This window comes from Miniopterus natalensis, chromosome 1, assembly GCF_054644295.1.
Source record: "Miniopterus natalensis isolate mMinNat1 chromosome 1, mMinNat1.hap1, whole genome shotgun sequence".
NCBI lineage: Eukaryota > Metazoa > Chordata > Mammalia > Chiroptera > Miniopteridae > Miniopterus > Miniopterus natalensis.
The window spans coordinates 159,116,544-159,138,925 of record NC_142081.1 but is presented as its reverse complement, the minus strand read 5'-3'; the positions used below and the strand labels follow the sequence as shown (position 1 = coordinate 159,138,925).

At 47.3% G+C, this 22,382-nt stretch overlaps 1 protein-coding gene across 1 annotated transcript; it reads right to left on the bottom strand.

Moving 5' to 3' along the window:
* Positions 1-2,397: 2,397 nt before the first annotated feature.
* On the bottom strand, positions 2,398-22,337 carry NAAA (N-acylethanolamine acid amidase; the record flags this gene model as incomplete). The annotated part of the gene is made up of 11 exons (XM_087826085.1): positions 2,398-3,038; positions 3,645-3,760; positions 6,777-6,805; positions 7,206-7,272; positions 8,080-8,142; positions 8,284-8,456; positions 12,260-12,336; positions 17,145-17,235; positions 18,878-19,004; positions 21,488-21,652; positions 22,150-22,337. Coding segments are annotated over 10 exons (1,056 nt in total), but the record flags the coding sequence as incomplete, so codon positions are not given.
* Between the last annotated feature and the right edge of the window lie 45 nt (positions 22,338-22,382).

Genomic DNA, 22,382 nt, shown 5'->3' with positions numbered 1-22,382 from the left:
GTCATAATCTTGGTAATTTTTCTTCCTTTTTGATTTTTAGAGAGGGAGGAAGGGAGAGGGAGAAACATTGATGTGAGAGTGAAACATCAACCCACTGCCTCCCGCATGCAGCCACCTAGCCGGGATTAAGCTCGAAACCTGAGCATGTGCCCTGATTGGGAATCGACCTGGCAACATTTTGGTGCACAGGACAACACCCAACCAACTGAGCCACACTGGCCAGAGTGATTTTTTTTTTAATAACTTTTTTTGTTTTAATTTGGGAAGTCTGTCCCCTTGTACTCTTTGTAAGCAAACCTTATCTTTCCTTTTCTGAATGTTTCTGTCTTGCCTACAGTTGACTGGACTAGGGGTTGCCCTCCTGATCCAACATGGGCCAAATCCTCCCTCCAGGAGTTTCTATTTGTTTTGTTTCTCAGCTTCTTAAACCACAAAGATGGGAACTGGAGGGCTGTGGGGTAACCATCTTCACCAGATACGGGCAGAGAGGAGGAGAAAGTTCATCCTGCAGAGCAGAATAAAGCAGTGACAAGATGGGGTGGGAGTGAGAGAGGGATGGGGGACAGCCCTGTCACCAACACCCCACGGCCTCCATCCCATCGCTCTGCTTCATTCACTTCATAACACTAATCCCTGTCTACACACGTGTTTGTTTGTGTCTGTGTAGCAACAAGAATGAGTGTAAGCGCTGAGGGCAGGACCATCTTGTCCATTATTGGCTCCCAGTGCCCAGATCAGCGCTTGGAGTAGAGTGGAAATTCCATAGATACTGGCTGGATAAGCGAATCCTACTTACTTGTTCATAACCAAATTAAAACTCTGAGCCCTGGCCAGTGTGGCTCAGTTGGTGAAGTGTCATCCCATACACCAAAAGGTGGCAGGTTTGATTTCCGGTCAGGGCACATGTCTGGGTTGCGGGTTCGATCCATGGTCAGGGCATGCTGGAGGCAACCAAGCCATGTCTCTTTCCCTTCCTCTCTTTGAGGCTGATGAAAAACATACCCTCCAGCGAGGATTGAAAAATAAATACATCTGAGAGCTTGTGTCCCATTGTTCTAAAAATCTTATCTGCTTTGAGTTATTTAACAAAATTAGGATGAATGACCAAATAATAATCTTACATGATTAATTTTGAAGCCTGAAACTAAAAATGATGAGCCTGCATTCCATGAAATGGGTTGGTTTGCAGCATCCCTTCAGGAAGGCGAGCCTCACGGGTCATCGTGAGAGTGGTCCGGGCTGACTTCTCCCAGCCGTAACTGGGCTGTCATGATGAGTCAGTAAAAACCAAGAGCAAAATCGGATTATTAAGGATTTGATGATGGAATTTAGAAGCCGAAGATAAAATAAGTATGGAGTAAGAAACTTAACAAAATATATAAGAGCAAGGCATCATATGATATCAAGAAAAGAAGGGTCCTGGCAGGTTTGCAAGAGTACCAAATAGTTCATCTAAAATAAAAATGATATTAAAACCTCAATAAATCCATTGAAGAAATATTTCTGACTTACAGGGGGAAAACTCTTTAAATAAATACGTGGAATACATCATTGAGAGAGAAATCCATTCCTCTCACTCTCCCCCCTTGAAAATCCCAGAGGGGCTAAGAGACGTAGTAAAGAAGGTGTCGCGTACGCCTCGGGAGTGGAGAAGAGGCGGGAGAACGTGGGGGAGTGATTCCTAGATGATAACAGGGCATTTTCCAAAACTGAATAAAAGAAATTTGGAGAATACAACAAATTTTAAGCAGACTGAAAAACCAGAAATCTACATTCAGGCACATCGTGGTGAAAACACATGGCACAAGGGGCAAAGATCTTAAAAGCAACCGGAGATTTAGATTACGTCAATGCCCTGCTTCCAAGCTCTCAAGGGCTTCCTTCACCTGGTTAAACTTAGGGTATTCCCCAAATTTCCACCCAAAACTCATAGTATATTTTCAAGAAAACAAGAATAAAATGTGACTAGTGAGTAGAAATTTCTGGTCTCAATTGCAGTGTGGTGTCTGGCAAGAGTCAAGTACTCCTGATGTTCGACTTTAAAAGGGGCACTGGGCGATGGAAGCTTACCGGTGTTCCTCCAGCCCTGTCCAAGGAGCAGTCTGAGCACTGGAGAGGTGCGCAGCGAGGCGGGGCAGGGTGCTCTGTGCCGGGCCTGCATTCCCCATTTTCCTCCTTCTGCTGTTGCTCTAAACAAAAATATCCATCAGCTCCACTGCTCAGGCTTTTAGCCTTTTCTGACTTCACCTCAAAGAAGTTTCTTTCATATAGATATGTAAAAAAAAGGTCAAATTCTACAAAGCAGCTGTGCACTCCTTTGAATCCCGACACTTCCCATGGACGGGAGCTGCTTCCCGAGGACAGCTGTTCAGAATGTAGGGAGGACACAGCACTAAATATCTTGGAAACTTTTATTTTCCCCGCCAACATCTTTTCCAACATTTTATTAACTAATGAAAAGTGACCATCAGAAGTTGTTTGGCTGCATATTGCACTCAAAAAGCAAGTAAGAAAGCTATTTAGAAAAAGGAGGTACATCAGGTTAGAAACATTATAAAAAACGACAATCCCATCACATGGAAATACAAGATCGAAGGTCAGACCAACATTCAAACAGGCTCTATTCAAATGAGAGCTCTGCATTTCTTCCAGAAGAATCTTTCTCTCAGACTTCCAGTAACACTTCATAATGAACAAAGAGCTCATTTCTTTATAAGCTGAGGTATAACAACATAGCTTTGTTAAGGTGAGAAGCTGGGGTATGGTTTGACTTCCGAGACCAATTATCTTTGAGCCCGTTGTTCACGCCAGGAGAGGGGGGCTGGGGAGGGGCAGGCCAAGGACCAAGGGAAGGGAACCGGCGGCCGTCACCACGCTACCAAAACAAGCTCCAAAGCGATCCTCCTGCCGCCACTTCACACAGCTGAAAAGTTCAGTGAGGAAGGAGCTTGTATTGTTAATAACTAACACAGTCCTTTCACTTTGTTTTATTTTTTTTAAAGTGCAGCTCTCCAAGAATTTCATTTTTTAAAAATCACCTGTAAAGGAAGAAAAAAGATAAATACACTTAATTCAAACACTGACTTTTAACATTCCCATGATAAGTGAATGACCAAAACATCAGGGCAGGTTTACGAACTCCAGGAGATCCCTGCAATAGAGCAAGGCATCCTATCGTAGGGGCTGTCTGGAAGGTTTCCAGGACAGCAGAAAGGATTCCTGCTTTTCCCCAAGTCCTTCCTCTCATCTACAAGTTCACCGATGCCCAAAATAAATTCTCTAAGTATCCTTTGCCCTCGGTATCTGTCTTACGCTGCAAAGGTGATGGGCTACCTCACTACTACTCTGGGGACACGTAAGTCTCACCAGGTATTTTCCTCTCCATACAGGTGAAGAGACAACACCTTGCCCTGAGAGAGGGTTTTAATAAGGGGGCAAAGGGCACTGGGCACCAGGAGGTTAGGCCTCCTACAAACAATTCAAAATAAATACATAATAGTGACATTCATTTGACACAAATGACAATCATATGCCAGATGCCTGTCCAATAATAGCACATATGGATAAATGTTAAGTGTGTTACCATCTTCTGTGAGAAATACCAGCACACGCCCACCCCTCCCCCCAAATAAACGTTAACAAACCTTTCACTGCAGGTGACTCCACCCTTCTGCTCACTTCCTTTTAACCCAGGTTTCTGACTCTCGTCATGTACTTTTCCGGGTTGGCCGCGCTCATTACTGTGGTATAAATGGTGTAGCTGAAAATAATGAGAGGTTTTTATACACACACCATTTTCCCTAGTATTCTTCAAAGACAAAAAAACAAACAAACAAAAAACCAAGCCCTTCCCTGACAACTTGAGACCTAGGACAGGAATACAAATAGAGGCCCACGTATGTCAGAATATTTAACATTTGTAATTCAAGTTACAACGCACTCAAGGTGCTCTTTCCTCTTATTTTGATGGAGGAAAGGCCAAGCTCAAATTTAAAATTCTCAGATTCCTCAGAGCTGTATGCTGTGCAGTGAGGAAGAGCCAGCCTTGGCCCTCGCCCCTTGCTCTGCCCTACCCACAGGGGGCACACATGTGGACACCTCAGCCTTTGCACCTAGGCTCCATGCATGACCCCCAGCAAACATCCCGTGACCACAGGATGTCCACAGTGGCTACACACCACCACCAGGAGCCCACCACCCACAGAAGTGGGCCACAAGTGCCCTGGAAATGGGCTTAGTGCTGTTCAGGCTAAGAAATCCACGGTCCTGAGTACTTGAGCCAGACTGGATGGCAAATGCAACTGCCCAGTGGAATCCTGATATCAAGGGAGGGTCAGAGGAAGGCAGAGCAGAACTTCTAAAGCTCAGGGATCGAGACAGGGGGCCCACTTGCCCACATCTAAGGATGAAAAGTCCAATGTCATTTACTCAACATTCCGCATAGAAGGAGACCTGAGCCACAGGAGCCCGCGTGCACGCACGCACACACGCACACACACAGGAAGGCCCCTTCCCTTCACTCCCTCCACCTGCTGCTTGTGCTGGACACCAGCTGGGATGCACGTTCAAAGCACCTAGAGCAGGGCTGCTCGGGAATAGGCAGAACTAATGCCCTGGGCCCTACAGCTGAATCGTGCACTCAGCTGAAGAAGCATTATGAGCATGCTCCCTGAATAAGGGCTTTGGCTGCTTATTTCCCTCGGTCACAATTCTATTCTCCATGAGCATTTTACATTTGTCTCTGTTTTCAGCCACGGCAGAGGATGGCATTCCACCGCAGGTGGGTGCAGTTTTGCAGCACAGCACGAGGGGGCAGCATAGAGCTAACTTCTGCTCAGGCTTCTTTCTGTTAGCCTCGTGCAAGTACAGGGCCTGAGAGTCAGGGAGCTGTGTTAATTCTGGATCAGTGGTGATTACCCTTTAAATAGTTCCTCTTGGGCTTTCAACTGTACAACAGAGAAAAACGCTGCTCTGTAAACTGTTTATAAGTTCTAACAATTCTATTTCAACGAAATATTTCAGAAGCCATTTCAACATTCATAGCCTTTGACTCAGTAACCACGCATCTGGGAATTCAGGCAAGGGAAATATCCAAAAGCGCGGGGAAAGGGGGGAATACACACACATGTTTACTTCAGAGCTTTACTGGAGGAAAGTCTCACAGCTGGAGAACGCTTAACTCATTTATACCACATTCTACTGGCTATGCAGTTATTTAAAATTGTAAGGGTTATTCACAGCATGGAAATGCTTTATTAAAATAAATATAAGTATTTTATTATAATACTAATTTTAAAAGATATATTCATAATTTATATAATTATTTTTAAAACTATAAGAACAGAAAAATAGGCTTTTACCCCCTACCTTTCAAATGAATATTAAAGGGTAAAACTGTGGTACCAGAAAGGGTAACAGTCACCTGTGCCTCCTACAGGCTGGTGAGAGTCAACTGTTAAATAGCCAATTGTAAGCTTGAAAGAGGCCAGGGAGGAGTATTCACACCATGGAAGCTAATAAATGCTACAAATCAGGGGGGTCTTTTGTTTTTTGCTCCCCACCAAACAGCTAGTTTACTACCATACCACTGGGCACCACTTGTTACCCAAGTAGCTCATTTGGTAGGGTGGCAAAATGCTGACTGACTAGGTAATTTGGTTTTTCTGTATTTGGCAGATAGAATATCGTTCATGGAATAAACATTTTAGCATTAATCTTTTCATCAGGCCATACTTTAAAAAGAACTTTCGAAGAGGTATTTGGAAGATATATTCCTATTACTGTACAAAGTAAAAAGAGTAACGCCAGTTTTGAAAACATCATTAAACATAACAAATCTTAAAGCACCCATATACAAAAGATATTCTAGAGGCCATCAGGAAAACTCCAATTTTGTGCTTGTGTAAAAGAGGATTGTTTCTAGGGGGGAAAATCAATTAGGTATTTGAAACTAAAAACCACTGTACAGGTTTCATCTGCATTAGGCTATTTCTTAAAGAATACTATTTTGATATTCCTGTCTTGGAGAAAGCAGAAGTGAGAATGATGAAACTTATAGAAAAGAAGCTAAAACTCTGTATGGACGTGCAGGTGCTTCCTCTTATTTCAGTCAGCTAAGTTCTCCCACAGGAGCAAAAGAAGCTGTCAGCATCCTAATGAGCTGGTCTTAGGTGTGGGTAAGACAATCAGGCAACACCCGGAGGGGGCAATGACCAGCAGGCTACTGGCCTCTACAGCCTTGCTGCGATGGTGACAGTGACCTTCAGAGTCTCCTGTACAAGCTTCGTGGTGGCTGCCTCTCAAATGTGACCAAGAGCTTCCTGTAGCAGTGGTGACAGAGCCCCAGGCTGTAGGCTATCCAGGGCATAGGAACTTCGATGCTGAATGATCACAGGGTAGCAGAACTTCCCCAGGAAGACAAAGGAAAGCCAGAGCTGTCCCGAGTTTAGTTCTAACAGTGAAATGAAGGAGCCCCCAATCAGTGAAGGCAGGCCCCTGAGACCAGGCATATTTAGGATGAAAATGTCTCTCTGCTTTTCTTTATCTTTGTTTTCCTTCGTGGACTTCTCACCTGACATACGATACACTTGTTTATCTTTTTACCAGCAGAATTCTAGTCCCGTGAGAGCAGAGACTTAGTTTTGCTCACTGCTGTTCCCACAGCACCCAGAAAGCCTGCTCCACAGGGAGCCCTCGGATCCCTGCTGAGCCAGAGCGCACGTGTCCACCTTCTGGGGTGACTGACGTATGAACAGATGAGAACAGATGTCACTTACTTGTTATAAACCGGAAACACTGACAAAACCTGCATAGGAAAAAATCATATTATAAAAACTATCAAAACAGAGACTAAATACATGTAGCGTATCTACAGGAAGAATAAAACCACTTAACACTTCAGTGTGTCTCCGAGCGACAGTTACCGACCTCTGAACCCTTTCTCCTCTGAGACGATGAACATATCCCACCTCTGCGCCTTTCTCTAACGCACAGAAAGATTAAGGTGAAGACCGATACTTTAACCGACACAAGAAACAAGCTCAGAAAATGTCATCTGGCTTTTTTTTCATGTTTTCAACCAGTACAACTTCTAGCATCTGCATCTATCATATTTGCTTGACTTCAGAGGAGAATATTTTCTTAAATCACTATTAACAAAGACACCAAACACCCTGAGCAAAACTGGGCATCCCAATTCAAGTTACCTGGAAGAGGGCGTCCAGGCTGAGGTGTGCCTGGCCCGTTCCATTGAGGGCTTTGATGGCAGGTGTTCTGCAAGGACAATGGTAAAAGGTCACCGGGCACCTCAGGAAACCTGACTCCCACCAGTTCTCATTTTGGGAGACTCAAGGCGAGGCCTGGCCTCATTATCTCCCTTTCCTCAAAACAGATTTGGCCCCAAGCATGTTTCCTCCCTAGTCCCAGATCCCCACAGTGGAATTAATTCAACCGTGGGCCCACCGGCCCCACCTGCTCAAGGAGGCTGGGCTGGTGAAAATGCATCGCTGCAGAATTGAAGAGCTGCCACCAAACCCGGGGGGGGGCGGGGAGTAAAGCCAAGAGGGAAATACCTGCTCTTTGGGGACACACTTACTTATAATTATAGAAGTTTCAAAATTAGAAGGAACAATAAAAGCCCCTCAACTGGTTTATTTATTTATTTAAGTATGAAAAATGTTTTCCTTCCAAAAAAAGTCTTACAGAGAAAACCATGCATCTTGCTATCTTTCCTTTTACAGATGGGTGAACAGAGGCCCAAGAGGATGGAAACAATTGTTTTTTTCACCACCAGCATCCCCTTTAATAAAACATGGAAGGTTGTTTGGAATATAGGGCTTCTGGGGCTTCTGACCCTGAGGCCAGGGCCAACCTTACCCTCCCAACACCCGCTGACTGACTGCAAAGAGGCTGTCCCCTGATTCCCTACCACACACTCTCCCATTCCGGCCTTGCACTGGCAAGGGAGCCCAGGTATATTTTCTGGGAGGGGGTAGCACCTGTAGTCCTCTCTAGTTCCTGTAACAGGGGGACATATTCTCCTGACCCAAAAAAAATATTGCGAACCAGACAGAGGCCCACCTTCGGTCATCTCTCTCAGGCGCTGGCTCCCAGTGGTCATAATTTGTCTCAACTCGGAACCACCTACAACACAGCACATTATCTTATCAAGGTCACCGGAGACATAAGTAAAGAAGAAATATATAAAAATAGAAAATATCTCCATTTCATCAATTAAAAACAGATTATTAATACAAAATGACCAGAGCCTTTAATTCTACTTACGCTCCATTTAAAGGATCTAGAGGCCAAATGTCAGCCGGGCCATTTCTGTTCCTTGTGATGACCACTCCTTCCCGGGGGGACACGCCACCAACAATGTAATACACATCGGCAATAAGGGGAGTCTTGGCCAGTGTTTGAACAGCTACTTCGAAGTTTTCTGATTCACTCAGGGTCTGAACAGAGAGACAAACCTGCATCAGCATCGTCATTCACACCGATCGATGGACACGTGGTCCAAGCAGATCCTCCTGGTATATTAACCCACGATCCCAATCTTGAACTGCCCTGGCTTCATCTTCCTGTCATCAGGCCTGCTGAAACGGAGGAGCTTCAGTGGGCAGCCAACACTCAGTGTGAACAAGGAAACGATGCTATGGGAGCCAACGCAAGGGACCATCCTCACCCAGGGCATCGAGGAGGCATCTCAGGGGGTATCACGCGCACTGAGACCAGAGAGGCAGAAGTTAGGCGGGTGAAAGGGGCGGCTGGGGGCCGGGAGTGGGGGTGGGGAACAGTTCAGCTCGATGGAATCGTTGGCAAAGGCTCAGGGCTGACAGAGAGACGCTCCGTGCTCCGTCAGGGCCGGGAGCTGAACTGGTGACAGTGGCCCCTGGGGCTTCATGAGGACTTCCACAGGCCTGTGGCGCGGGTCCTCGGGGGCTTCTCTCCCTGTCTCCAGCTCCCGAGCGCGAGCCCCCAGGCTGAGGAGCACAAGCCTGCCGTGCGGGGGCCTGCCCTTCCCACCGCACCTCCGGTCGCTGGCCTGCCCCAGCGAAGGCCCTGCCTTTCCTGCTCCCCCCTGAATGCTGCGAGCCCCGCGTCGGGGCAGGGTGAGAACAGGCTCAGACCGAGGACAATTCCAGGTGTTAGCGGCTGCAAAGGACCACAGGCAGCCCCAGGCGGGGCCACGTGGGCGTCTCCCTGCCTTGTACTTAGTGATGGTTGTACATTTCTATGAATATGTTAAAAACCAGCGAAGTATATACTTTAAATAGATGAGCTGTATGGCTTTTATTTATATACTTCAATTAAGTATATATCCACCTCACGACCCATCAATTCCACTCTTAAGTGCTGAGCCAACAGAAATGGATACATATGTTTACAGAAGGACTTGTACAAGAATTTCTATAGCAGGTTATTCATAATAGCCCCAAACTGGGAACAATCCAATGTTTTGTCAACAAGAAAATGGATAAATTGTGGAATACTCACAGAACTCTTCAATAATAAAAGGAATGAGCTAGTAACACAAATAACATGGATGAATCTGAAAAACACGCTGAGTGCAAAGAATAGAGTCCATATACTATGATTTCATTTATATGAATTCTAGAACAGGCAAAACTTCTCTGTAGCGACAGGAGTCAAAGAGTGGTTTCCTGGGGGGCTGGGTGTCAAAGGAGGTTGGGAATTGATTAGAAAGGACAGTAGGGAAACTTCCAGGGACTTAGAAATATTCTGTATCTTGCTTTGTTGGTGGTTACAGGGATGGCTACATGAGTGTGTGCAACTGTCGAAACACATTGAGCTAAACTCTTAATATCTATGCATTTTACTTTATATAAATTATATTAAAATTTTTAAAAATAATTTTTGTGTTTAAATTTCACTGGATAGATTTAAATTATAATTTTATTTTTAAATATCAACACTTAAAATACACTGGATTTTTGCAGCTTTTCAATCTTTTGATGAAAAATTTTGGAAGTCATTTTAAGAATGTGTAACGGATACAGTTTATCAACATCTTTAGGGGATACTCAAGTAAAAGGTTAGAACTGCAAGTCCAGAGGGGCTAGATCATTTAGAGCAGCCCAAAGAAAAATCAAGCAGGCTAAGCCAGGCAGGCCAGATCCTTGCACCGGAGATGGGCTCCTGAAGACAAGCCTTCTGTGGTAAAGTGACAACGTATATGTGGCCTGGAACTCTGCTGTCTGATAGGTCCTATAACACAGATGTTCCTTTGTTTCGTGTAGAGAACGGGTGGAGAACCTTTTCTGCCAAGGGCCATTTGGATATTTATAACATCATTTTTGGGCCATACAAAATTATCAACTTAAAAATTAGCTGTGAAAAAAGCTCCTAGATTTATTGAATTTCGAGTCCCACCTGCGGTTGCCTTGGTAGGGCCGGACCAAATGATTTCATGAGCCATATATGCCCGGGCGCCGGACGTTTCCCATCCCTGATGTAGAGCTACCTTCTAATGCACTTGTTTTGCTAATTCAAATATTTTCCAATGGAGATTCTAAAGAGAAGCACGTTTATATCTGTAGAAAAGCATAATATTATCTCTTATCTCAATGAGCTACTATGGAAAAGTCTAGCCGATGACCAAGATTCTCTCCTTGACCAAGCTCTAGCCAGCCTCCTCTGAGCCCTCCTCTTGACTAGGCCTTAACCTTGACCTGTAACGACTGAAACAAACACTAACATAGTTTCTAACAGCTCCAGGCCACATCCCTATGATGATCTTAGCCCCTCCCCACCTTAGAGTTACTGCCTGAGAAAACTCAAGGCTGCTATAGGGGAGAATTTGTCACCCCAAAATATGTCTTGTTGAGGAATGAAGAGGGAAAGAGAGAAACATCAGAGAAAAAAAGAAACATTGATCGGCTGCCTCCTGCATGTCTCCTACTGGGGATGGAACCCAAGACCGGGCATGTGCCTGACTGGGAATCAACCAGCAACCTTTTGATATACAGGATGACGCCCAACTAACGGAACCACATCGACCAGGGCAATTTTAACCTGGTTATTTTTAAGAAACAGCAGATATGGCAGAAGCTCTGAAAATCTGGTAGAAGTTACCCTTTATGAAAGACATTTCCATTCGTCAGAGAAATCTCCCTTTGTGATGGTGTCTCCCTCACTCTACCAGGAGGAGGGGATGTGAATCTCTAGAAAGTGGTACCAATGAAGGAGCCTTGGACTCAAATTTGCATAAAAATCTTACCCTTTTTTAAAATTAAAAAATAACTTTTTTCAATTACAGTTTACATTCAATATTATTTTGTATTACTTTCAGGTGTACACACAGTGGTTAGACAAGCATATACTTTACAACGTGTCCCCTGATATCTCCAGTACTCACCTGGCACCTTACATGGTTATTACAATATTATTGACTGTATTCCCTGTGCTATACTTTACATCCCTATGACTGTTTTTAACTGCCAATCTGTTAAAAACCTTACTCCTGTTTGCTGTGCTTTTTCCTGGTTACCTCCCATAACTGGCTCCCCACCCCCAACATCTCCTTTTGTCCTTGGTTGAACGTGGCATTTAAGGTGGTGGCTTGCACCATTTTGGGGAGAGTTGCTCAGTTTTCCTGGGTGTTACACAGGAGGTATAGAAGTTATTAAACTTTAATTTTTTTTCTCCTGCTCATCTGTCTCATGTCAATTTGATTATTAAACCCACCAGACGAACCCAGAAGGGTAGGATAAAATGCTTCCTCCCTGGACGCAGCCAAAAGAATTTGCTGTTTGTTCCAGCCACCACCTGAAGGCAGGGCCCCGTCTCCCCGTCTCTGCTGGAGGGAAGGAGCCTAACAGTGAGCAAACCCAGGCAGGTTTTACAGGAACCACCCTCTTTCTGGCTTTCTGTAATCTGTCACTTCCCTGACTCTCCTGGGGTCCCCCTCGCCCCTCCCCATTACCTTGCTCTCCCTCTAAAGCACCCAGGCACCTCTGTACAAACCGAAGTTGAGCTCAGGCCACGCGGGACACTTTCTCCTGCGGCTGCATTGCACGGATTAAAATGTCCTTACCCCTGCAACCAGGCCCAGCTTTGCTTGTCCCTGAGACTTATTATCAAAAGGCGTGAGACGCACTTTGCAAACCTTTGGATGCCCCTTATTTTCAGGAGCTTCTTACAGTAAGAACGACATTGTTAAATGCCACCGAGCGTCACGGCAGGAAGACAGTTTAGAGATGAAGTCGGGCGAGGCCCCCACAGTCCATATACTCACGGTGCGGATAAGCCAGCTGACTGGAGAGTGTCTCTGAAAAAAGGCGGCGATCACATTCTCCCACCACCAGCCTTTATCTGCCGAGTTGAAGAACAGTAAGTACACACACGAATTGCTCCCACTTTCCAAAATTCCTTAAGTCTTGTTTCTCTTCCATAATACAAGCGGATAGGGGACAAAGGTTGGTGGAGGAAGAGTGATTTTACTAGCATCCGGTTTTCAAAGGTGAAGCTAAAAGCACTTTCTAGGCACTAAAGAGTCTGTGTTCTGTGTGTGTGTGTGTGTGTGTGTGTGTGTCACATCTATACACAGACTTCCCTGTGCCTGGAAACAATGACAATTATCTTAAATCATTCTATTAATCGCCTCAGGCAAAATAAAATTATGGAGCTCTGAGGAGAGGTGGTTCAGTAAGTACTAGGAAGACCGTAGAGAATATATACCTTTCGGAACTTTAAGTCTGAATAGGGCTCACATTTTTTCAAAAATACAAATTTACAATCATTTCCCTAAATTACTTTTTAACATCTTGAAAGATATCTGTAGGGGATTTATTTTCAAAGAATAATCTCCATTCAAGAAATAAGCCTTGAACATCTACTAGGTGGCTGTTCAGACAGAGCTGCCTCCTTGGGAAGCTGACTCCATGTAAAACGAATCCTCGGGAACCCCTGGTCTCTCCCCTCCCCCTGGGAGGACTCTGGACGGTGAACGGAGGCTCCAGGCCAACCAGGCTCTGCATTAACCTCCCTCCACCATTCAGTTCTTCCTCAGGGGCAAGGTGCCCTCAATGTTCTATCTACCTCTTAACTCTCCCTGGAGCCGGAGTGCCTGGTATCTGGTCCCTTTGTTCCCCTCGGTCACCCCCACGTTCCTTTTGGAGATGTAGGTCCGTTTCTTAGGGGGTGTGAACAGGTGGTCTGTGGGGCGATCCATTTTTTCCTGCCGCCACCCAGAACTGTTTCTGTAAGTTCCCTGCTAAAGCTCTTTTAACTGACAAGCTGGACTTGACTGCTCTCTCTCTGGCCTCTCAGAGAAAGAGGCATTTGGGGGCCACTTTGCTTAGATGGTCTTTTCACAAAACTCTGGAAGAGCCTTGGATTTAACAGTGAGCAGAAAACTAGTATACCGAGGAAAGAGCGAAGAAATAAAATGAAGTCACTTAGTCAAGCTGCTAAATTATTAAAACCAAGTAGGCTGGGGCATGAGGAAATTATTCTACTCCTGCTTTAACCAGCCAGGGAACGTGAACTTTTGAACTTTTTAGTAGTGTATCACGGCCCGGGCGGGTAGGTAGAGAGATATAGCTATATCCCATCGATAACCCCGTGAAGAAATTAGGAAAGAATGTCCATGTGTCCAAACAGCCTGATATCCATTATCCAGACCCCTGGCATCTGGAAGATCACCCTCTCCTGCCAAGCCAGAGGCTAAGAATGCAGGACTCATCCTTCCAAAGAATGTACTTTTTACTATAAAAACTCTTCACTTTTCTTTCTTCAGAACACCCTGGGTATTGCCGAGTTAGGTATCTGTTTGCAAACCTTAAGAACCTTGAATAAATTTTTGCCATTTATTTCTAGTAAAGCCTCCTGACACACGATGCTCAGTTGATCATACCATTAAACAAACAAGACTTGGGTAGCTATAATAAAGAAAATAAGGCAGGATAATGTAATCATGAGTGACAAGGAAGATTCCTTTAGAGAACACAAGGACAGCCTCTCTGAGTTGCGGACATTTGAGCTAAGATGGGCGGAGGGTCCAGGCAGAAGGCATGGGTGTCAGGGACCTAAGGCAGGAACGAGCCTGGCAGACGTCAGGAAAAGAGCGAATGCTGGCAAGGGAGGGAGGGAGGAGACAGGCGTAAAATGAGGTATAGGAGGTGATCGTGGAGAGTTCTGAGGTCAGAGTCAGGACTTTGGCTTATTAGAAGTGAAATGGGACGTCACTGTAGGTTTTAAACAGAGGAACCACCCAATCATGCTCGCTGCTAGATGAGAGAGAATTACCGAAGGGTGAGACGCAGGGAGGCCAGGTGAACAGGGACTGCAGCAGTGCAGGTGTGGTGGCAGCTGGCCTAGCAGTGAAGGTAGACAGAGCCAGCAGGGACAGTCTAGTTTTGGTGGCAGAGCTCACAAGACTCGGGGGGTGAGGGGTCTAAGGATTCTCCTGGTGCAATCAGTTGATGAGACATGCCATTTCCTAAGACATGGAAAACTGAGAGAGGAACAGATTTGGGTGGAGGCAAAGTGAGGGCAAGGAAAGAAGGAAATAAAAAGTCGAGAGATCCGTCTGATCATGCTAAGTCTGAGCTACTCAGTAGACATCAAAGGGGAGATGCTGCGACGGTGGATGGATCCTCCCATCTGGGCCTCAGAGGAGGTCAGGGCAAGAGATGTGGCAAGAACAACAAATGCTTCTATGGCCCTTACTCTGTGCCAGGCATTGCTCTGGGTACTTCATGTCCATTAACTCACTTCATCCTCACAACAGGGATCACCATCCCTGCTTTCCAGAGGAGGAAGCTGAAGCACAGACAGGTTAGCACCTTGGTCACGGTCACCCAGCTAGCAAGTGACAGCACCAAGATACGAACCCAGACAGGCTGGCTCTGGCGTCCGAGATCTTAACTGCCAGGGGGTTAGGTGAGGCCCCTCACACTCTGTGCCATCGGTCCTCTTCATGTCCTTACCGGTTCCCAGGGTGGCTGGAGGCACTGTGGCACTCCCAGTAAAGCCCAGAGACTTAATGGAATATCTTATCTCCATTAGACAAGGGGTGCTACTTTATTGCTCAGGCGTTTCAACTCAATCTTAGCAGATTAAATATTTAATTGATTTTTATTAATTTCAGAGAGAGGAAGGGAGAGGGGGAGAGAGAAACATCAATGAGAGTCATTCATCCGCTGCCTCCTGCAGGCCCCCTGCTGGGGATCGAGCCCACAGCCCGGGCCTGTGCCCTGAAAGGAAATTGAACTGCGATCTCCTGGATCCTAGGTCGACGCTCAACCGCTGAGCCACATTGGCAGGGCAATCTTAGCAGATTAAAGTATAGTTTTCATTCAAATAAGGTTTTAAAAAGTTTTTTAAAAAGCTTTTAAAAAGCAGTTTGACAGTATTTAATTAAATATGTACGTTACAGAATAACCGGCATTTTTAAACTGCTCATACCTTAGGTTCTACTAATCAGTTTGTTAAACAATTTGAGTTGCAAAATGATGGAAACAAAGCCCACCTTTTTAATATGCATGTGTTTACAGACATTCTGTGTAAAACCTTAATAACTGTCATGCTGTGGGTGGAGCACCATTTGAGAACCAGGCTCACCCATAGCTGATATTTGAGAAAATGTTGAAAAATACATTAGGATAAAGAACTGATTACTACAGCCCTGCCTGGTGTGGCTCGGTTGGTTGGAAAGTCGTCCTGTGCACCACAAGGTGGAAGGTTTGATTCCTGGTAAGGGAACATAGCCAGGTTGCGAATTTGATCCCTGCTTGGGGTGCCAACAGGAGGCAACCAACTGATGTTTCTCTCTCACATTGATGTTTCTCTCTCTCCCCACCCTTCTCTCTCTCTAAAATGAATAAAAATATATCCTCAGGTGAGGATTTTTTAAAAAAGAACTTACTACTATAGACATTGATATATACTCAACCAGCATCTTCCTGGTGAAGCCTTATTTATGTAAAAAAGTAAGAACAAACCACCCTGCCCAGGCGGCTCAGTTAGCTCATCACCCCATATACCAGCTTGTGGGTTCGATTCCCAGTCATGGCAATACCCAGGTTTCCGGTTTAATCCCCAGTTGGGGCAAGTGTGGGAGGCAAATGACCGATGTTTCTCCTTTTTCTCTCTCTTTCTCCCTCCCTCTCTCTAAACATATCCTGAGAAATAACCACAGGAAGTCAATCGGGCTCATCGATGACCAACACCAAACTTTAAGTGACTCCGTGTGATGTCTCTTTCACTCAGCTGAAAGTTCCTGAGGACACACAAGGGTTTATCTCTGGGTTTTCCACACATTATGGAACCGAATGATGCCCCCTAAGGTTTGGGGAATGGCAGTGGGGCTGTATAACAAACAGAGCTTTGGGCCAGGACCCGTGAGCTCAAGGTGAGAACTACCTCCCCCACCTACTAGCTGTCATTTCTTCTCATCACCTTGGTTTCCTCCTCTGCATAACGAATGGGGCTAATACAAGTGTCAGCCTCGCCTGTGTAACAGGACTGTGTGAGGCTCTGATGAGAAAGCTTACGAGAAAGCGCACAGCAAACTGTAAAGTGCTGTAGAGATGCTGCCTGCAGAAAGCCATCCATAGCCTCTAGATTACCGTAACAGCTTCCTAACAGCCTTCCGCTTCCATCTTAACCCAACAGGATTCAGTCTCTACAGAGCAGCCAAAGTGACAGCTAAACATATAAATTAGATCTCTGTTCACTCCCTGGCCTAAAATCCTTAAGGGCCTCCAAACTCCTCCCCGTGACCCTCCCGTGGCCTCAGCCTACTCTCACCTCCAGGCTGTAACCACGCTACTGGCATCCATGGGGGGGGGGGGGGGCCTTCCCGCAGCTTCTACAGACCCGGCAGGAGCCTGGCGGCCCCGAGCCAGGCCTTCCCTGCCCCAGCTGTAGGAACCGCCGCCCTTCACGCCAGCCTATCACCCCGGTTTAGGTCTCGCCCTCGTAAGGGCCTGCACGCCCCTTCCTCGCCTGCGAGCCCACAGCCGGTCTAACCCCTAGACGGCGAGTCCCTGCCATCGAGTCCCTGTCATCGAGCGCAGCAGGCGCTCCTCTGCGTCCTGCTGGGTGGGCGAGTGAGGTGCTGGGATAGAGCTGAACACGGATGTGGCTAAAGGCACCTGGGAGTTCGTTTTCATTACCTCGTTCGTCGCCAGAAACCGTAAACTTGTGAGGACTCTGACCCGTCCACAATCCCACATAGCCGATAAAAGTGGTTCCTGTGAAAGCGATCTGAAACCAAGAGAGAAAGTCTCACTTTACCACTCCAGCTAAAGATACTTTGAAGTCACCTTATTTTGCCCCACAATTTCAAGGATTTTTTTTCTTCTAAGGTCCCAATAGAATAAAACCTCTGAAATAGCCTTCCAGAAGGTTTACCCTTGGACAGAATTCCATGGACCTGTGACCTTGGATGGGGGCAAAGAGGCACATCTTTATTTTCACTAACTTCTAACGGAAATTTCACTTCTTCTGTAATGAATACATGCAACCAACCACGTCATCGTAGCAGTGTCGTGATTCCGTCACCAGCAGAAATTGCAGGTATTTTCACATACGTAATGGTATCACACCTATCGTGCTGTGCTGTACACACACATCTTAAAATACCATTCATACGTATCACTGCCCTGATATTATGCTAGTTATTAGAACCACTGCCAAATTTTACTATTTAATGTGTTAAGAAAAAATATAATATTCACATGGCTGTATTTCAATCTAAAGGTTTTCTTTGTCATCCCATGCATTTTATTTTATGAATTATAACACATAAGCCTAAGAAGGGATCAGCAGGCTTCATTTCCAAAGGGGCTCCCACACAAAGGTTAAGAAGCCCCATCCTAGAAGCAGCAATATGTGGGAAACCCCGTGTTGTTTGAGTTTTTAATGAGAAAAAGTTTTTGCTTGTAAAAGCAGATGACCAAATGAGTATCTGGTAAATGAATTTTTTATATCTGTGACTCAACCCCTAAATGCAAAGAACGAATGAAATATAGTCCTTGTCTTTAAACGGTGTCCCCCAAAGCCAAAATCTGGCTTTGTCACGTTCTAGTCTGTTTCAGGGCAGTTGCATGCTGTGTACTCAGTGAGCACTGACTAATGCTGTCTCCCTAAAAGTTTACACAGAAATGTGATGATAGTACACATTAGATTATACTTTCAAATAAGTAACGCCACTGGACACAACTCATCAGTGTCCGTTCATTGTTACTAGACCTCACTATAATGAAAATAAAATGGCCTCAGAATAATTTCTTGAAGATCATACATAAAAGAGTGGTGTGGATCAATCATACTTGTAGAGAGAAGGACCGTTGATTATTTGGCCACATTTATCAAGCATCTACCACATGCTTTGCATAGATTTTACTTCACTTAACCTTTATAACTATCTCCATAAAGTAATTGCTAACCTCTCTGAGCTATAGCCTGCAAAATGGGTTTAAGTGAGTCCCAAGGTTCATAAAGAAAGTGACAGAGGCAGGATTCAAAGCCAGGACTGTCACACCCCAAAGCTGGGTGTTTCCAGCCATTATACACACAGCCCTCCCGATTCCAGAAGCAGCCTGAACATCAGAAGGCAGAGGAAAGAGCTGACGTGGCACCATAAGCGGGCAACCGATCACAGCCTCACAGATTTCCCCAAGGAATATGGATTGACCTCTTCAAGTAGATGCTTCAGAATAAGAGATGATGCTTCTTTCTATAAACATAATTGATATAAACCTCTCTTCTGGTTTCATTTTTCCAGGAGTTTGATGTTTTTTGTATCTTGAACTGATAACACATTTAAGTACCAGGCCACCCCCATGATTGCTAACCTGGGTTAGCAAGTCTTGGATTCCTGAATCTTATGCTGTACGGACTATACCTGCCCATTCTTTAAGAACTGCACATCCAAAGTCAAGTTGCGTAAGTAATTCCCAAACGGATAATCCAGATTCCGGCCATGGTAAATGTGGCCTCTGGAGTCTTGAGCCACAATACTGGTGCAGAATCTGAGAAAAGTGAGAAGTCCAACAGGAAGGAGTGAGAAAAATGAGAAAGAAGAAAATGAGTTTTTCGTGTTTAAGGTAAGTCTTTAAAGTAAAACACAATTATTATTCCTTACAATGGACACATATGCTATATAATCCTTGTACAAGACTAAGGATTCTCAATTCATGATGAAAACACAGTTGGACAGAGCTCATCAGCACTCAGTGTTACTAGACCTTTGCCCTTGGCACACGGCATCGAAAACATGCTGAAGGAGAATTTCATCCTAAATCTAAATCTGAAATTGACCCATTCTGAGCTGAACTACTTATTCCTCTGTGTGGCAGCTGTCGTCTGTTTAACGCATTGTTCAAAGCTTGCTCAAGATCACCCCTCTGTTCCGTGAATTTCTCAGAGCAAGTAGAATGGCATGAAACCATTCTGTTCCACAAATGTTTCGTTTCGTCTCCCTGGAAAAATGGTCAACTCTTTAGGGTCTTGGCACTTTTCCTGTCCCCTCCAGAGCTCCTTGCACAGAACTAACAAGAGAAAAGCATCTTTTAAAAACTCTCAGCCAGAGAGAAGTAGTTTGAGGAAAAGAGGAAGCGGTGTGGTAAGATATCTAAATTCTCTGAGGATATGAAATGTTATGTGGAAAAATATTTACATACAGCATGTCCAGTTCTGGAGGGGGAAAAATACGCAAATCCACACAAAACTGAGAGGAAACACCTTGAAGAACTGATGGTCATTTCTGAGTAATAGGATATGGTTAATTTCTTTTCACTTTTCTGTATTTACTAATTTTCTAGAATGATTACACATCACTTTTATAGTTAGGAGAAAACAAGTGTTACTTAAATTTTTTTGTTTTGTTTAAAGAAGGAAGTTTGGTCAGGTTTTAATTTTTTTCTGAGGTTTCTGATCTTAACTTCGAAGAGTTCATGTCAAGGAGGGGACTGATAAAATATGGGAAGTGGCTTCCCTGGTCGGGCGGCTCAGCTGGTTGAGAGTCACCCCATGCACCAAAAGGTCTCCAGTTCAATTCCTGGTCAGGGTGCATACCCAGGTTTCGGGCTCGATACCCAGCTAGGGCACATGCAGGAGGCAACCAATCAAAGTTTCTCACATCTCTCTCTCACATCAATGTTTCTCTTTCCCTCTCCCTTCCTCTCTCTCTAAAACCAATAAAAAACATATATATATTTTTTAAATTGGAAGTAGCTAAAACAAAGTTTGCAGAATCTCAAAGATGATTTTTCAGAATTGACAGATAACAGTACTTCCCTGTCATGCACAAATGTCTTCAAACGAGGCAGCCACAAGCACAGGGGACAATGGGGGCCGGGCTCTGCCTTGGGAGGGGTGCTGCGGTGCAGTGGAGACACGGGTGCTTTTAGCAGCAGCTCTGGCCGCTAACGGCGCACCTGACTTTCACCAAGTTGTCCCCGAGGCTTGGTTTCCACATCACAACAGGTAATACCATCTCCAGGGCCTGGCACCCAGTGGGCCCAGTCTAGGGTAGCTAGTCTTATCCTGATTCGAAAAGCCTCACACTCACATCAGAAATGAGAATAAAAGATTCCCTTCGTTAAGGCGAGTGGAGTCTGCCCGTGTTCTGTGTTGTCAGGCAATTCAATATATACCCTAATATCACGTCCCAGAGTTACAATGCTCTTAACAGAACTTTTGCTTCAGTCAGTGACTCCAACAGAAGGCGAAAGTGAACGTGAAAAGTGATTTTTTCCAGGGAGAAAGCCACGTGTCAGAATAGGGGAAAGTGGGGGTAGGAGATGAGAACTGGCAAAGTTAGCTTAGCTCAGCCGAAAAGCGCGTTCCCAAGCCTGCGTCTTGCGCCACTTCCCTAAAGAGAAGTGCGGTCCCGGGCGCCTCCATGGGCTCTGCCTGTTGTTCTGGGGAAAGGCCGGGGGGGGCAGTCAAGGGTCATTGGCCCAGCACCTTTTTTCATCAACTTTTGGCAGCCAGAAGCTATTAAATCTGCAAGACGTCAGGAGGTGAGGCTGGTCTGGCAGCAAAGCGATTGAGTCCCGCGGGCAGAAACCAAGTCAAGCCCCTTAACGCCCGACGGGTGCGGGGCCAGCGGCGGCCTCAGGCCCCCAGCACTCTGCCTGGCACGGGCCAGGCCCTCCATCGGCTTCCACGGCTGTGCCCACACTCTATCCTGCCCACTGAGGGCACCAAGGGCGGGCTGGCCTGTGGCCCGGCCCCGGAGAGAACAGCGGGAAGGGGAGCCAGGGCCCCCGCCCACGGCAGACGGGGGCAGGACGCGCCGGGGCCGCGGGGCTAACCGGGGGCCGGGACCAGGGTGCGGTTGGTGCCCCAAACCCCTGGGAGGGCAGCTGAGCTGAGTCTGCAGGAGGGAGGGTCAGCGGTGAGGGCGCAGAAGCGCCCTGCTCCCCCAGCGGAGTGGGGCGGGGTCCTGGGCGGCCCCGCCACCCCCTTCCCGTCGCGGGGACCCCGGGCCCGCGCGGGGCGCACTCACGCGGAGAAGTCGTAGGCCAGGTTGACCAGCAGGCAGTCGGCCAGGCCGAGCCTCAGCACCTGGCACATGCCGCGGATCTCGCCGGCGAAGGGCTGGGGCAGGGCGCCCTCCAGCGCGGGCATCGCCTCGCGCATCACCGCGTGCACCCACTTGGGGACCTTGTCCCTGGAAGAAAAAAAGCCACGAGGGTCTGAGCGCGGGGGCTGGGGGGGCGAGTGCCTGTGTCTGGAAAGTTGGGGGCGCCTAAGGCTCTCACCGCCCTGAGGGTGGCCCCGGCTGCGCCCTTCCCCGGAGGGCTCAGGTGCCTCCTGCGGGCCGCAGCCTGGGAGGAGGGACCTTTCCCAGGGGGACGCCGGGCCAGCGCGGGCCCCACGCGCGCTCCGAGGGCCCGGGAGGGCGCGGGCTGCGCCCCGGCTCGGTGCCTGGGCGGCGGGGCCACGCCTCGCGCGGCGCCCTGACCTGGAATGTGCCGGGGAGGGCGCGCCGCGGGTGCCCCGGCCCGAGGCCCCGCCAGCCGCGCCGGACACCCCACCCGCGACCCCCCGGGGGCGGGGCGGCCAGGCTGCCGCGCAGGGAGGAGGGGGGGAGCCTCGGATCGAGCGCCCCGGGCCGGTGCCCCGCTCGGCCCCGCAGCCCGCCCCCGGGCCGGTGCCCGCGCTCACCCGAGGACGTGCGCGAAGGTGGCGCGCAGGAAGTCCAGGTCGAAGTGCCGCAGCACCGGCAGCCAGCGCAGCTCGGGCGCCGCGTCCAGGCTCACGTTGAAGAGCGGCGGCGCGGGGGACGCGGGCGGCGCGGGGGGCGCGGGCGGCGCGGGGGGCGCGGGCGGCGCGGGGGGCGCGGGGGGCGCGGGGGGCGCGGGGGGCGCGGGGGGCGCGGGCGCCCCGGCCCTGGCCCC